Source organism: Notolabrus celidotus, chromosome 12 (genome assembly GCF_009762535.1).
Source record: "Notolabrus celidotus isolate fNotCel1 chromosome 12, fNotCel1.pri, whole genome shotgun sequence".
Taxonomy (NCBI): Eukaryota; Metazoa; Chordata; class Actinopteri; order Labriformes; family Labridae; genus Notolabrus; species Notolabrus celidotus.
Window position 1 is genome coordinate 23479828 of NC_048283.1, and position 14400 is coordinate 23494227.

At 40.2% G+C, this 14400-nt stretch overlaps 1 protein-coding gene across 3 annotated transcripts; it reads right to left on the reverse strand.

Moving 5' to 3' along the window:
- Window positions 1-11687: 11687 nt before the first annotated feature.
- si:ch211-198c19.1 lies at window positions 11688-13332 on the reverse strand. Of its 3 annotated transcripts, none has more exons than XM_034697653.1 (3): window positions 13171-13332; window positions 12787-12903; window positions 11688-12708 (listed from the first exon to the last, which is right to left on the reverse strand). In XM_034697653.1, exon 3 carries the CDS (start codon window positions 12697-12699, stop codon window positions 12127-12129), a length of 573 nt encoding a protein of 190 aa, XP_034553544.1. In that variant the 5' UTR covers window positions 12700-12708; window positions 12787-12903; window positions 13171-13332; the 3' UTR covers window positions 11688-12126. The 3 variants fall into 3 exon arrangements, with proteins under 3 accessions (XP_034553544.1, XP_034553543.1, XP_034553542.1); XM_034697652.1 differs by having other exon boundaries at window positions 12787-12973; XM_034697651.1 differs by having other exon boundaries at window positions 12787-13332.
- Between the last annotated feature and the right edge of the window lie 1068 nt (window positions 13333-14400).

A 14400-nucleotide genomic window follows, 5' to 3' on the forward strand; every position in this document is an offset into this window, starting at 1 on the left:
ACAAACGCAGCCTGGTTTCGTACGACACTTCTTCCGAAATGTCAGTTATTTATTCTAATAACTTACTTAATCTGGTTGTTTTCTTCTCAAAAGCTACAAAGGAAAGGCTTGCTGGGAAATGCAACCTTGTGACTCCACGAAATGCGGTAATTGGTGCAAACTTGATTTTCCATCGATCACGTATCGAGAAAAAAGTTCGTACGAAATATTTATTTAGACACCAAGTTATCTGCATGATTTCAGCAATCTGAAAATTTTATTTGCAGCAGTATAGAGTGATTGTCAGGTTGCAAACATTACAAAAAATGTGGGGAAATGCATATAAATATATTTAGTTTTCTTCCTCTTTACGTGAACACCACTTTTTGGCGTTCAATTTGTATGTTTGTTCCCGAAAAGGGACAAATTTCGAGACGAATTAAGTCACTTTAAATAAAGAATAAATATTCAGTATATATTTATCAGATCACCATAAAGTCATAAAGAGGATGGATGGCTGCAGTTTTTTCAGCCCAACAGAACGCAGTAATCAGACAGAGTAACACCTGGACCACCAAATGCTGCTGACGCTGTAACATCAATAATCTGCTCTCTAAAGGGAGCAGTTGTTCTGGAAATTAATAATTTTACCAAAAGGACACCATTATCAGTTTTACTTTTAATGCTTCATTTTTTAATGTGGAACAAAAGTAACTTTGTGATTATAACACTGGACTTCTGTAAAAGTTTGTGGACGGTCCAAACAAGACTGATACACCTTGATGTAACTGGAGGGCGAGGGGACTGATGATGCTGTGAACACCAGGACTCTTTTTCTGCCCCACTGTTTATTCTGACAAAGATACAGGGAGATGGGAGCTTCATGTGGAGGATATTAAACATGAAGATTAAACTGCAAATAGAGCAAAACATACCAAAGACAGGACTTCAATGCAGATTTAACTCACCCCAAAGTGGTACACATAAATTAGCTTGACTTCATAGTTTAATTTTATAAGCTAGCTGCAACTAATATTAACTAATAACTAATATTGCTGTGATAATTTTTTAGCTGGTATCGACACTAAAATTAACAGTGAATAGAATAGAATTTATATTTATTGTTGTTGTACAACAAAATTGAAATGCAACCAATTTATCAGTGCAAAAGATGTGTAAAAAAGAGCAGCAGTAACAGAAAAAAAATCATACAAACAGTAGACTAACATAATAAATAAATAAATAAAAACAGAAACATATGCAGCATTCAACATTAAAAATGATTGCACACACCCTCAAAATTGCACTTGCATTATTTAGAATTAAGTGCACTTATTGCTGCCTTCCTATGACTAACAACAGCATAAAAGACCATTAGCATAATGATAAAATATTTTATTAAACCATTTAATTTATATCTTCCACAACCATTATTAGTTAGAAAACACTGGACTGTTTAAAGATAGCAGGATGGTTTTTGTTGAAAAAATATTTTTTACATGTAAGAGAAAAAATCGGTAAAAAGATCAGGGGTAGTGTTTTGTCCACAAGGGGTGCCAATCCAAAAGCTACCCACAACTTCTACGTGACTTTAAAAGCCCCTTTAAGGGGTTTTTAGCTGGTTGTTAATCAGACTAAAATTAATACTGGTGTTTAATTGACCTAAAAAGTGAGACTATCAATGTCAGATTTTAAATGCAAGGTTTAAAATTAACATGTTATTGTTTTATTATGAGTATTATGAGACATGATTGGGCTCCGTAGCATTTTTCGGATGCCGCTGTGATGGAAAATAATGACACCACTGCTGTTGAACGGCACATTTCACTCAAAAGAAGACTCCCTAGTGGATCAGGTGATAAGTCAAAAGCAATATACACATTGTGTACTTGTTTCTAAATTGTACTTAATGGTTCCTAAAGTAGCTTCTGGGGGGTAGATGCTAAAAGAACTGGTTTAGCAGCATTTTTACAGCAAATATTGCTACGAGTAAAACATTTGACTACAATTAGTGGGACGAGAAGGTGAGATGAGATTTAAAGAAGAAAACTTTACCTGAAAGTTTACACAAAACAATTAGCAGAGAGATACCATTTTCACCAAAGGGGGTGCCAAAAATCATCAAACCAAAAAATCCTTACAGGAGCTTTAATTCAAATGAATAAGACCTTGGTACACAAACTCCATCATCAGCAAAAACATTGACAATCACTGTTTTGTCATTTTTAATGCCAGTTACTTCTGCGAGGGGTGAAATGTGAGTATATTTAAAGAAGTAGACCCATGGCCGAACCATACAAGTAAAAATAACACTCATTCCTTGAAAATGAGACGTCTTTAAAAACAACATTATGCAGTGTTTCTTTTATTAATGAAGCCATGCAGTGTGCTTTACTCTGATTATACTATTATGTCATGTTCCCTTTGGTGCACAAAGCTGAAGGGGCATTGCTTTAACTGCAGCTATAATTGGATCAGAGATTTTAATTTTCTGATCTTAATTTTGTGCTCCTGCAGACTCTGACCTTAATTTTTTAATTTCAGCGTGGAGGCAAGGAAGGGTTGTGGTTGTGTTGTTTGACCTGAGGGCGTGTAAACAGTGGATGGCTGTGATTAAATACTGCTTAGCGCTGATTTCCTAGAAGCAGACGAGAGTAAACATGACTTACTGAGTCACGTCTGTTTTTTAAAATACTTAAGAAAGAAAGAAAGAATCAGGATTATTATTATTACAAAATATAAATGCATTTAATATGACAACATCAGGCAGGAAAAGGAGCATCATTACTGCAGAAACTGGCTCAGTGATGTGGATGATGATGCCAGTTACTACCCTCCTCTCTCTCTCGTATCTTGAATGCAAATATACAAATGCTCCAACACTAACGAAGGCTTCGTCCTCTACTGTCACACTGACATTGGGATCACCCTCTCTGCGTTCAACACTGGACAACTACCTTCATCCTCCCACCCTTCATCTTCTCATTCTGATCCATATTCATCCACTTCTTCCAGAAAAGTGTCTTATGAGGATGCTCTTCCATCACTGATACCTGTAGTGACCTTCAGTGAGATGTAGCTGCACCCAGATTCATTTAATGGCTTATGGTTTGACTCCTAGGTTGACCTTTTGGAGGTTTTCTCAGGTTCTGGTGAAGGTAAAAGCTCTACTTCCTGTCCTTAAACCCTACATTTTAAAATAAACATGATATTTTTAGGATTTAATCTGCTCAGAAGTGCAATGTGAAACTGGCACAAACTAAAATGTCTGCAGGCAAAACACGTTTATTAATATACGAACACATTTCAGAAAGTGCTTCATGCAGATCTTTAAACCATCAGGAAAAAAGGTGAACAAACATCAGAGGGCTTTTTAAAATGATTAATAAAGGCTGCCAAAAAGACGAGAGAAGAGACAGCTATACAGTATAAAGACCTCTGAACTGGACTGATGCAGTCCACTCTCTTGGTCTTCCTGAGGACTCGATCAGCTGTCTGATGTATTTGTTAGTGAGACCTGTAAAGCGGTTCAGGGGGCACGACAGGAACGGTACCGCCCTGTTGCATCAGACTTCCACCACATCCGTGTCTGGCCCATCTCCGATCCAGGTCCATGCTCTCTGATAACAGAGTGTTTTATTCTGAAAAATAACCAGATGTTTTCATTTTATTTTGGTGCCTGACTTCCTGTCCTGCTCCATCTGCTCTGTTGAGATTGATGCATCATGCTCTTGCATCAGGCAAAAATAGAAGTCTTGTTTATCTGATCCCGGAGGGCTCCAACCTGCCGGATCAGAGACGCAGCCACAACACAACGGAGTGGATCCAGTGGAAGTTAACACATTGACTAGAATAGGAACCTATCAGATCCTGTGCAGTGATACAAAATAGATGAACCGAACACAGATATGGTGGAATTTGAGTGTTAGCCCTCCCCAGGGAACAACGTCAGGGGAACGTGATTGTGATGTTGCACACACAAGGAGTACTAGAAGGGTAATGATGACAAAACATCTACAATAATGGCTGCAGACACTGCAGGCAGCTTCGTCCGTGTGGCTGCTGTTGAGCAATGCTAACGTCCTGACAGCATATTAAATCTAAAACAGTTACTGGCGAGGCTCATGAGGTGTAAACCTGAGGACGCGACTGGCGAAACGTGTTTGCTCGCAATAAAGTAAAGTCATTGCAGTGTGCGGCTGTCTTGTACTACTTTTGCTACTTTGACTGTGTTGGTGCAACAACCAAATTTCCCCCGAGGGATAAATAAGATGTTATCTATCTTATCCAAAGCTTGATCCGTAAGGCAACTGGACTAGTAGACGCCTTACAAGCAGTTGCCTTACGTATCAAGCTTTGGATTACCGTGACCTGGATGACTGAGAACCTTCACAGACATATCTTATCTTAAGGCGCCTTCCGTGTCTTATGAAAATTCCTTATTATTAATAACTGCTTTTATACGTATGCACGTTAACTTGCATGTTTATTTTTCAGACACGTCCGTCTTCACTCTCTACATTTAAACACGTACTTCGTGTGTAAGCGGTCTCTTCTCAGGCACAGGTAGAAACACTGTTATCAGAGCTGCGGGATGAAATGAAGACGAATGAAACAATCAGGAGATAGATGGTCGACTAAGATGTTTCAGACCGGAGAGCTAACAATCGGTCTGAACCTCGTCAACCCAGAGCTCATTCTGGTGATTGATTAGTTCTGTCTGCTCTGTTTGCTTTGACGGGAGAGCCGTGTGAATCCTCTCCATCACTTTCTTCTTCAGTGTCCGAGAGCTGAGAAAAAAAGGATGACTGTAAAAACTGTGGAAGCAGATGTCTCCGTGCTGTAGGTCTTCCTCAGGGTGGTTTGATACAACAGCTTCATCGACATCCATTGACACTGAAAAGCTTCTTATGCTTTCACGGTTTCTCTTTTACCTTATGCAGAACAAAATATGACAAACAGCTCAAATATATGTCTGTATTAATCCTCACCAGTCTGTGCTGTACGGTAAGAAGTGTGTGCGTCATACACGTTAGGAACAACGACTTACATCCACAACCTCAGACTATCAAGATGAAACTTAAGGACAAAGACCAAGACTGACTTCCTCTGATGTCCTCTGGTGCATTTTGGGGGATCAGTGTTGCACTGTATACATGCTCCTGTGTTTTACCAGGATGTCATAGAGTCGGTGGGGGCATTGTGGAGGATGCTGTGCAGCTTGGTCAGGATTCTTTCCCTCTTTCACCACATCTGCTATCCTCAGCCTGTTGCCCTGCATGCAACAGACTCAAAACAACCACAGCATCGTCCTGCAGATGTTAAAGGACCTCAGCCTCCTTAAGAAGTCGAGGGTGACTCAGGCCCTTCTTGCACATGGCTGCGGAGTTCTTGTACTTGAAGTCCTCCACAATCACTTCCTTTATCTTCATCACGTTGATCTGGAGATGGTTCAACTCACCTTACCTGATGCATGCAACTTCAGCAGAGTCATCATTTGGATGCATGATCCTCTGCTGAAACCAACGCCTCCACTGACCTCTCAACAGACCACTTGTAACCTTCATCTTTCAGTGGGTTTATTTTTTTAATTTGCAGAGATTAACCCTGACATACTTTGCTACATCACAGCAAAATAACATCCAGTGGTTGTCTGACTTGTAGATGAAGTATCAGCTCTGACCTCCCTCATTTCATCCCAGAGGAGAAAAGTGATAAACCCCCCGTGCTGCAGGAGTGAACAGTCTGTCTGTGTGTGTCCTGCTTAGTGCGTGTGTGTTCTGGCTCCGAGGATCTACATATGTATGCTGTCATATTCTCTCCCTCCAGTCATATGGAAGGTGTCTGGACCGCTGTTTGAGAACAGTTCACCCCACTTAGCTCTGTATTTATATTAAATATTAAATCCAATTTAAATACAAAATTACCATATGAAATATTAACCAGGAGTGTAAATATTTAATGCAAGCCCTTTACCATAGGCCTGGTATTCATTACCATGCAGTGCTGGATTTTAATGGGCAGTTTCCCCCCGAGACTGTGTGTGGATTTCCTCTGTGTCTGCATACGTGCAGCAGGGGACGCTGTTGCTCTGCGCTTCTTTTCTGAGCTCATTCAAAAGAGAAGAAAATGCATTTTTATAAAGAAAGGAGGAGACAACATGAAAGATGTGTTTGTGCGGATTTCTGCAGAATTAATTTGTTTTTATTTTAACAATAAATTCTTGCTGAATGCTCAAAGAGTTAAAAACAGAACAGATGAGGAAGCGGGAATCAGCTGAATTTAGTGTTTTTAAGTCAATCTTTGAATGTTTGTCTGGAGAAACACTGGGCTATTTAAAGGGGAAAACAGGTGAAAATATTACCCTCTCCTTTGAATTCACCTCATGCCATCTGAGGGAAATAATAACTCCTCTCCAGCTGTAACCAGCAGGGGGCAGGCTTACCCTGCCTTACAGACGTTTGTCAGGTGTTATTTCATTACAGTAGGAGGAGAGACAGTTTCTATTTGTTTCTCTCCATGATTGATCCTTTCAACACACAGCCTTGATGTCTGTAGTCTTAACATTATAGTACAAGGAGATTTCCTTCAAGCCCTCACGCTGTACTGTGTTTGTGATGTTCCTCAGGTCCAAGGCACAGACTGAAACTGAAGATTTCCCCATGAAATTGTCAGAAAAAAGTACTGAAACGCAAGAAAAATGCAAGAAATTGAAGTTGATGTTACTAGAGGGAGAAATAAAAGGTGAAGAGAGAAGATAGAAAAAGACAGAGAAAGCGGGGAGTTAAAGAAATTAGCTTTATAGAGTGCCGGGGAGGAGGTGCAGGGTTAGAGATGCATGGGCACGCAGCTCCTCTGAGGCAAGGCAGAGAGGAACATTAATCATTGGGAGACATCTGTTCATTCTGCCGCTTTACAATTCTGTCAAAGAGTTCGGACTCCCCCCCCCCAACCCCCCCCACTCAGAGAAAACCTGTCCTCCGTTAAGCATGGACAGGCAGAGTGAAACATCAGTCAGCCTCCGCTAAGAGCAGCTTTCAATTTGATTTCCATTCAAGCCAATTTAAGACGAACAAAACGCAGGGACAGGGAGAAAAGGGTGCAGTGTGTAAATCAGTGCTATTATCTGCATAAGGCTGGTTTTATGAAGCAGGAAACTTGCATGTCAAAGAGGAAACAGCCATGCATGAGCACATGTCAGAAGATGAAACATCCCCACACATGAACATTTGCATATGTCATTTTTAGGGACATTTCTTTGACTTGCATCCAATCTTCAGAGGATGGCTGGAGGCTGAACTGGAACGGATGCATGTCTAACCTCAAACCAAAACCTCACACTAACATGAGTGGATAACAGACCAGGGACTCCTCCTGGAAGGACAAATAAACTCAAGATAAAACCAAGTGCTGGAATACACAATGCTAATTTGTCCATTTCCATGCGTTGCACTGCTAACAGTCGTATCAGCAACCTGAGAAGGGATTGTGTGTTTAGATTAAAATCAAAGTGAAAGTCTTGCAAAATAAACACTGTTATTTCTTACACCCCCCAAAGGAGCAGCCATTATCGGTTTCTACTGAGTCTCAGTTTCACTGTAAACAGTCCGTTCCATAGAGGCCTCACTCTGGCTTCCTTTAGCGGTATGAACCTGAAACAGAAACTGATGTTCTTGTGATGTTTTTGTAATTAACGGGTCTTAAGTTTGCTGAAATAACAACATCATGATGCAGATTAGTCAAGAGTCAAAAGTCAAGCTTTGTCAGGTCTGTCCTCAAGAGGAGAAGAAAACTACTTTTATAATGTTTGTTTGTTGAATGGAGGTGGGATCCATCATTTCTGATGCGTTCCAGGAAGTCAGGAAATCTAAACGCTGATTGTCTTTAGTGACACAGCATCAAGCAGATTTGTGTCTCAGTGTAAATGTTTGATCTAGAACAGATTGTTAGCTGCTCTCCATGCAGATATCTGTTTATAGAGAGAAATAAATCCTCCTCAGATTAACCACCATTGGAGCAGGGATGTCATTACCTTGGATTGTGTTCCTCCTGCTTTTGCTCTCCATACAGACTGTTTTTCTTGCAGACCCTAAAGCTTGCGGAGTATGGACCTTGGGCGTACCTTTTAAGACTTGGTCTAACTGAAGGAAAAGTGATGTAAGTGCATATCCTTTCTTGTATTTAAAAGGCCAAGTTTTCTTCCCCCGGTGGTTGTAAATTTGTAATATATTATGAAGCTGCATTATCGAACATAAAAGCCATTTGTAACAATAACTACTGGGACTCAAGTTTCGGATTTCAACTTTCCTGTCTTGGTTGTAGTTTAACACATCAAAAGAACGGACACTGTGGTTTTTGAAACACCTCTGGGCACAATAACAGAATCATCCCCACATTTCTGAACAAAGCTGGAGCCCTATAAATCTCTCTTATCAGCTCAGATTGGTCCTGCTTGTTCGGGGGGGCTGTTATATTTTCAGTGGGAGTACCAAATAAAATCTGAATCCAACCTGTGAGCTTACGATTGGTGTCCTCCCATTGGCACCAGAGGAGAGCAGAAGATGAATGAGGCCTTTCTGCTGCTTTTGAGGACTGCGGGCATGCGGGTGCTTTGTCATCATAATATTGAAAGTGAGTTTTTCAGGAGTTTTGTGCCTTTTGGCCACGGAGGTGTGTGCTGCCTTGTTTCACAACTCATTAGAGTCAAAATTTTGATTGACTGCCTGCTATTGGAACTCTTATTGGAATTCACACACATTTAAAGCTCCGAGGAACTTTCACATTTGAGAGGTTTTACATTTTCAGTTTCACTCTTTGACCTTCAGAGCAGTTATAGTGTCTAAAATCCTCAGAAGGAATTAAAAAACACACAATACACACGACCATTTCTCTCCATAACCTAATTAATTATGTTTATGTCCTGCTCCTCTCTCATTAATTTCAATAAAGCTGCATGCTGTTTTCTCCCTCTGTGAGAGTCGTTCCCTGCCTCACCTTTTGGTCCTTTACTTCATCGTTTCTTTCCTTTATTGCAGTTTTTTTGAAGATATTTTTGCTTCGAATGGTGCAACTGATAAATAAGTAATGATCATCAATGAGATGTCTGGATATAGGGGAAGTAATACAGGTAAGCCTGATGCATATTATCATTGGCTGGCTTTAGGTTGTGTTGGTTTATTTATATTATTTGTGGTCACCAATAGAGCTTACCTCATTTGAACTCTAAGTATTGCTCATCCTGTGAAATACCCTTTAAAATGTGTTAAATGTTTATTATATATAAGATTAAAATATAAGTTCATATAGGTAATCCGATATGTTCTATTCTGATTTTCTGAACAAATGCCCATACACATGTACATGGAAACATGCCTCTCCACTGTAGTTATAAGACCACACAGGTCTAAATTTGACTCATCACCATTAGCAGAGCTTCACATCTATATATGCAAATGTATAGAACACTTCTTACACAAAATACTTCACTTCCAGTCTCTTAGTCACATGACTACCAGGTAGGATGGCAAAACTAACAGATATCAAATGCAGGAAATAAACAGACAAATATTCCAATAAACTTTCCAAAACTAAACAAAATGTTTCTTTCTCTGTAATTTAACAAATTATATCATTCAAATAATATAAAAAAACTTGTCATTGTTAAATGGCGCTTACAACTGCTATGCTAAAACAGCGTAAAACACCAGGACACCTGTTAAAGGTAACTCATCTTTCTAAACCTTGTGGCTACCTTTGATTTTATTTGGCTTATGGCAGCTGTTTGTAAAAAAAGGTGCATATAAATAAAGTTAGATTTTAAATCATATAGATGTGTTTAGTAATAACTATAACTATCATTTTCACCCTGTATTTGAAAGAGGAAGAAGAAGTCCTTTCACTTGTCACTAAGTCCTCACATAATATCTATAAAAGGAAATATGGACTTACCTCAATATAGTTCAACTAATAAAACTATTTGTCCTCAGGGGAAATTCAAAGGCCATAGAGCAGTGGTATAAAAAAGAGAAGGGGTACAAGACCTAAAAAAGAACATCCCTGTGAAAAATGCAAACAGTATGACAGTAGCCCCGTTGATGTGAACAACAGTTATCTCACTCTTTTTACTCAGCTCTTAGGTGTCTCTGCAATTTGTCCTCACCACAAACATTTCTGTCACCAGCCTCAACTGTAAAAAGTGATCAGTGAAAATGAGGAAGATGCATGGAGGCAGTGAGAACTTGCACCAGCAGGACACTTGTTGCAGATAAGTGAATAGATGAACACTTCACTCCTCAACTTCTTTAACCGGTTGCTGGAATGCATGGCTCGTATTTTGACGGACAGATTAGATCCATGGATTTTAAATGTCCGACAGTCCACTGCTAACATTTTAGCCTTGTTTCATTAATGAGAACAAAACAAACACTCATCCAAGTTAGCATAAGCAAACATGCAATTTTAGCTTGCCAATCTACGTCATAGAAAATCAGCTTGTTCTTAAATATTTATGATGAAACGAAACAATATAAACACTAGTGAAACTGTCTCAGTGTGGTCAGGTTGTGGAACCAAAACAACAGAGTCTGGTTGAAAGAAGAGTCAGATTTCTTTCTAAAATATTGTTTTTCAGTTCTGCATGGACGCCAATATTTTCAAGGCAGAAAGTTCTGAAGGCAAACTTCTCCTGCAAGCATGCAGTTTGCCAAAAAGTGCACTTATATATAATTTCATTCTCCTGTCCGAGGAAATATGGTGTTTGTGAGGAGTCCAGAATAATATTCGTAAATTTGTACTCCTTTGAATCATGCACACAGATCAAAAGCAGTACATTCAAGGTCCTCTTTGTAGAAACAGTGACAGATAGAGTGCTGTGCAGTTTTGCAGAAAGTGACAAAAAGCAGATAAAACAAGCTTCTTTTTATAAAAGAGAATGCACCAGTTTATAGTTCTCAGTTCCTCTTTTAGAGAAGGTACAGCTACGGCCAATGCGGCCAAACCAGTTCTGCAGTCAGGTCTAAATCGCTCTGTGGTTATCTGATGAAACACGAGGAGCAGAAAGTTAAAATGAGGTCAGAGGAGAAGCTGCACTAACTTCTTCCTTTACATGAACAGAAATCAACAATCTAAGGACAGTTTGGAGGGTTTGATTTCCTCTCCTATCTCTCGCACATTTCAGAATTCATACTTGAAAAACCAAAGCCAAGTTTCTGCAACCTGTCCTGATAATTTTTGCAACACAAACGAGATACAACAGGAGACACGACAACAGACGACAGGAGTTTGGCTTCTCGTGGCCTTCACAACATTTGCAAATGGAAGTGGCCGCACCGACCAGGCACAGAGCGCTCTGACTGGATGTGCTCTGACACTTTCTCGAGCTCCTACTGATGTGTCTTCTGAGTTTTATACAAAGCTTTCTAAGTTGTTTTCACCTGCTGGGACAAACGTCCAGCAGAGTTTTTACACACAGAATTCTGCTGGTGTCATTTCTCATGCATGTGTCATCATTTCATAAGAGACAAAAATGCACTTCCTCGTATATTGCAAAAATAAGGAAGTCTTTCTTTGAAAATGTTCACACATTTTTGGAGCCTCTAGAGGCCTCTAAAGATTTGAAACTACTCCTGGAAATAAATTTACCCAGGTTCTTTTATCTCTGTTGTCTTCTCACAACCAGACCTGAACACACAACATCACAAAGACTTACATTCAATATACATACACACATTTATTTGGATAGTTTTACAGCTGACAAACAATACTTATTTATCAATTATTGCAGTAATGAAAACATTATTTCTATTGTTTCTTAAACTTTAATGCTGACGAACCTCTGACAGAAAGGAAAAGTTTGACACCACACACATCCAGTCCTATATCACTCTTTTATTGATAAGAAAAGCAGCACACATGAGCACTTATTTCATAGATCAGGGAAAGAAGCTTTCTATGCATATAAAATCTGTAAGCGTAAATCTATATTCTTATCTGAGCGAGCAGGTTTCCCTCCCTCAGACTTGAGCCTTAAAGGAAGGACATCACAGCAGTCTGACACGTTTCCCCGTCCGCAGACATCCAGCAAAGAAACACGTCACTCAAGATTGTTAAATAAATGTTGGAAACTCAACCAGGATGTGTTTTGAAGATTCACAGAGCTTTTAAAGATGTCACAGAGAGATTCTGCATCATTTCTCTGCTAATGAGAGCTGTCCGTCGCCGCAGAGAAGCAAGGAGATTGGGTCCAATCTGGTACGTCTGTGTTTCATCATAATGAGCGGATGCGTACATGTCCTCGATGCGTCTGTTGTTGTTATTGTATTTCACCAAAACTCTGTCCATGTTGCTTTTAGGGTCCTTTGGGTTATAGTATTTCCTGACGTCATACGGCAGGTCTTTGGCATGGGGTGAGTTGAGGTTCCCGATGGTGTAGTACGCGTACTGCCTTTTGTCCACGATCACTGGAAGCAGGCGGCCCGTGTTGTGAAAAAAGTGAAATCCAAACTCTCTTCTGACGGGATCGCACAGAGCCACCATGTTGTTGTCCAGGCAGTTCTGAGCATACCACACCAGCAGCTTGAGGCCGTGGCGAGGCGGAGGTTGACCGAACCCGCTGTCCTGCAGCTGTTGGTCTGAATCGAGGGTGGGTAGAGCTGAAGTCAGGACGACCGACAGCACCAACGTGAGATTGAACACAAGTTTCATCCCTTTGTCTGCGGCCATGTTGAGAATCTGTGTTCAAGATAAAAGAACTGTGATTACAACAAGCCACTTTTTAAATATGCAACAGATTAATCCGTGCAAACTTACCTCTGAGTCGGTGACTACAGGAGCAGCTTTTCCTCTGACAGTCCACTCAGAAGTTACTGCAGCCTCACTGCGCGTGTCCTACTGTGAATAACACAGCTGCCGGGCCTCGACGTCTCTCTGTGTTGTGTGTAGGATGAAAGCTGCACACTTGTTATTTCTGATCTGAGGTAATGCTTCTTTCTGCTCTCTGTTTACGATGAAAGAGGAAGTACTCTTGATGCTGCACAGCTGGGGTCTGCAGAAAACTTGCTTTAAATTTAGACAAGTTAATCCTCAGCTTGAAATGACCATGACGCTGGTGTTGATGGTTGTGAAGTAGTGTTACAGAACTCTTGTGTGTATAAATACTGACTTATTTCAGTGAATCTGACGTGTTAATTTTACCTGTGAGGTGCTGCTGCTGTGAAGGAAGGAGAGTGAGACTGAGGCTTTGTGGTCAGGAGGACGGATGGTTAAATTTCTGACTTCTGCTTTCACATCAGATGTCATAAAAACATCACAGGGTGGTGTAGGGGTTGGAGTAACAGTGGCTTGTTATGCCTTGGCCATCTTGAAGTGACTGCACCTGCTCACAGAGTATATTTACAGTGTGTGACACATTTTAAAAACAAGGAATTACAAGAATCATGAGTTTTGGAGCATAAAAACTGAACGCTGCTTTTGCAGGTTTGGGACTGAGTCATCATGTCGACGTCAGATAAATGCACAGACTAAATTGCCTTCTCTCTGGGATTTCCCTCTGATAGTTTGTGTTGCTGTACGTCAGGCTGAGCTGGTGTTGCTAAGCTCCGTCTGGTTTAAGAGGTTGCATCCATTGAAAGACAGACTGTGATGGTTGGCCTTTGGAGGACCGGAGGCTAATAACCTGAGCCTGCACCTGTGCCAGGTCCTGGACTTCCCCCTCAGAGGCTGTGCTGTTTATTCACAGCGCTGCTTTAGGGTCTGACACGAAGTTAGCCGCTACAGGAAAGTGAAAGAGGCACCTGGCTGTGGAGACATGCTGGGAAATTACAACCTCATGATATGAACAAGATGGAGCATTTGCATATTGTGGAAACCGTCTGAACTATGTGGTTTGAAAAGAACAAAAAGGTTCATCATGTCATCTTTAAAATGTGTAAAAATGGACACAGACAGAAATCTAAGCTAGTACATTTGTCTTAAATTATTTCAGAAGACTGTAGAAGTTAGTGGGAATGACTTCAGTTCTCTCAAAGTGATTAGATGTGACAGTTTTATGTCTTTCTTACAAGTTTCCAGGAAGAAGGGGCAGAAATATCAAAGCTTTTTTTCATACGTTTGTACACAGATAAGAAGGAACCAGCACACGAAGAGATTAAAAAAACAAGAGTTAGCTGATATAAAGTAATCTGACTTACAGAGATAATAAATCAGTGAACAAACATGCAGATGTGAATGAGATTATGAACCCTGGCAGGTTATAAACTATGACGCAAATGGTGTATAGCATCAAACTTATTTACACAATGCTAACTATTAACAGTGAAAGTGAGACTAACTGGAAACCAGTGATCTAGGGGTGCACATTTCACTTTACTTTTGCTCTGAACATACTCTTTCTTCTAAAGTTGCTAAGCTTTTAGGTTCATATAG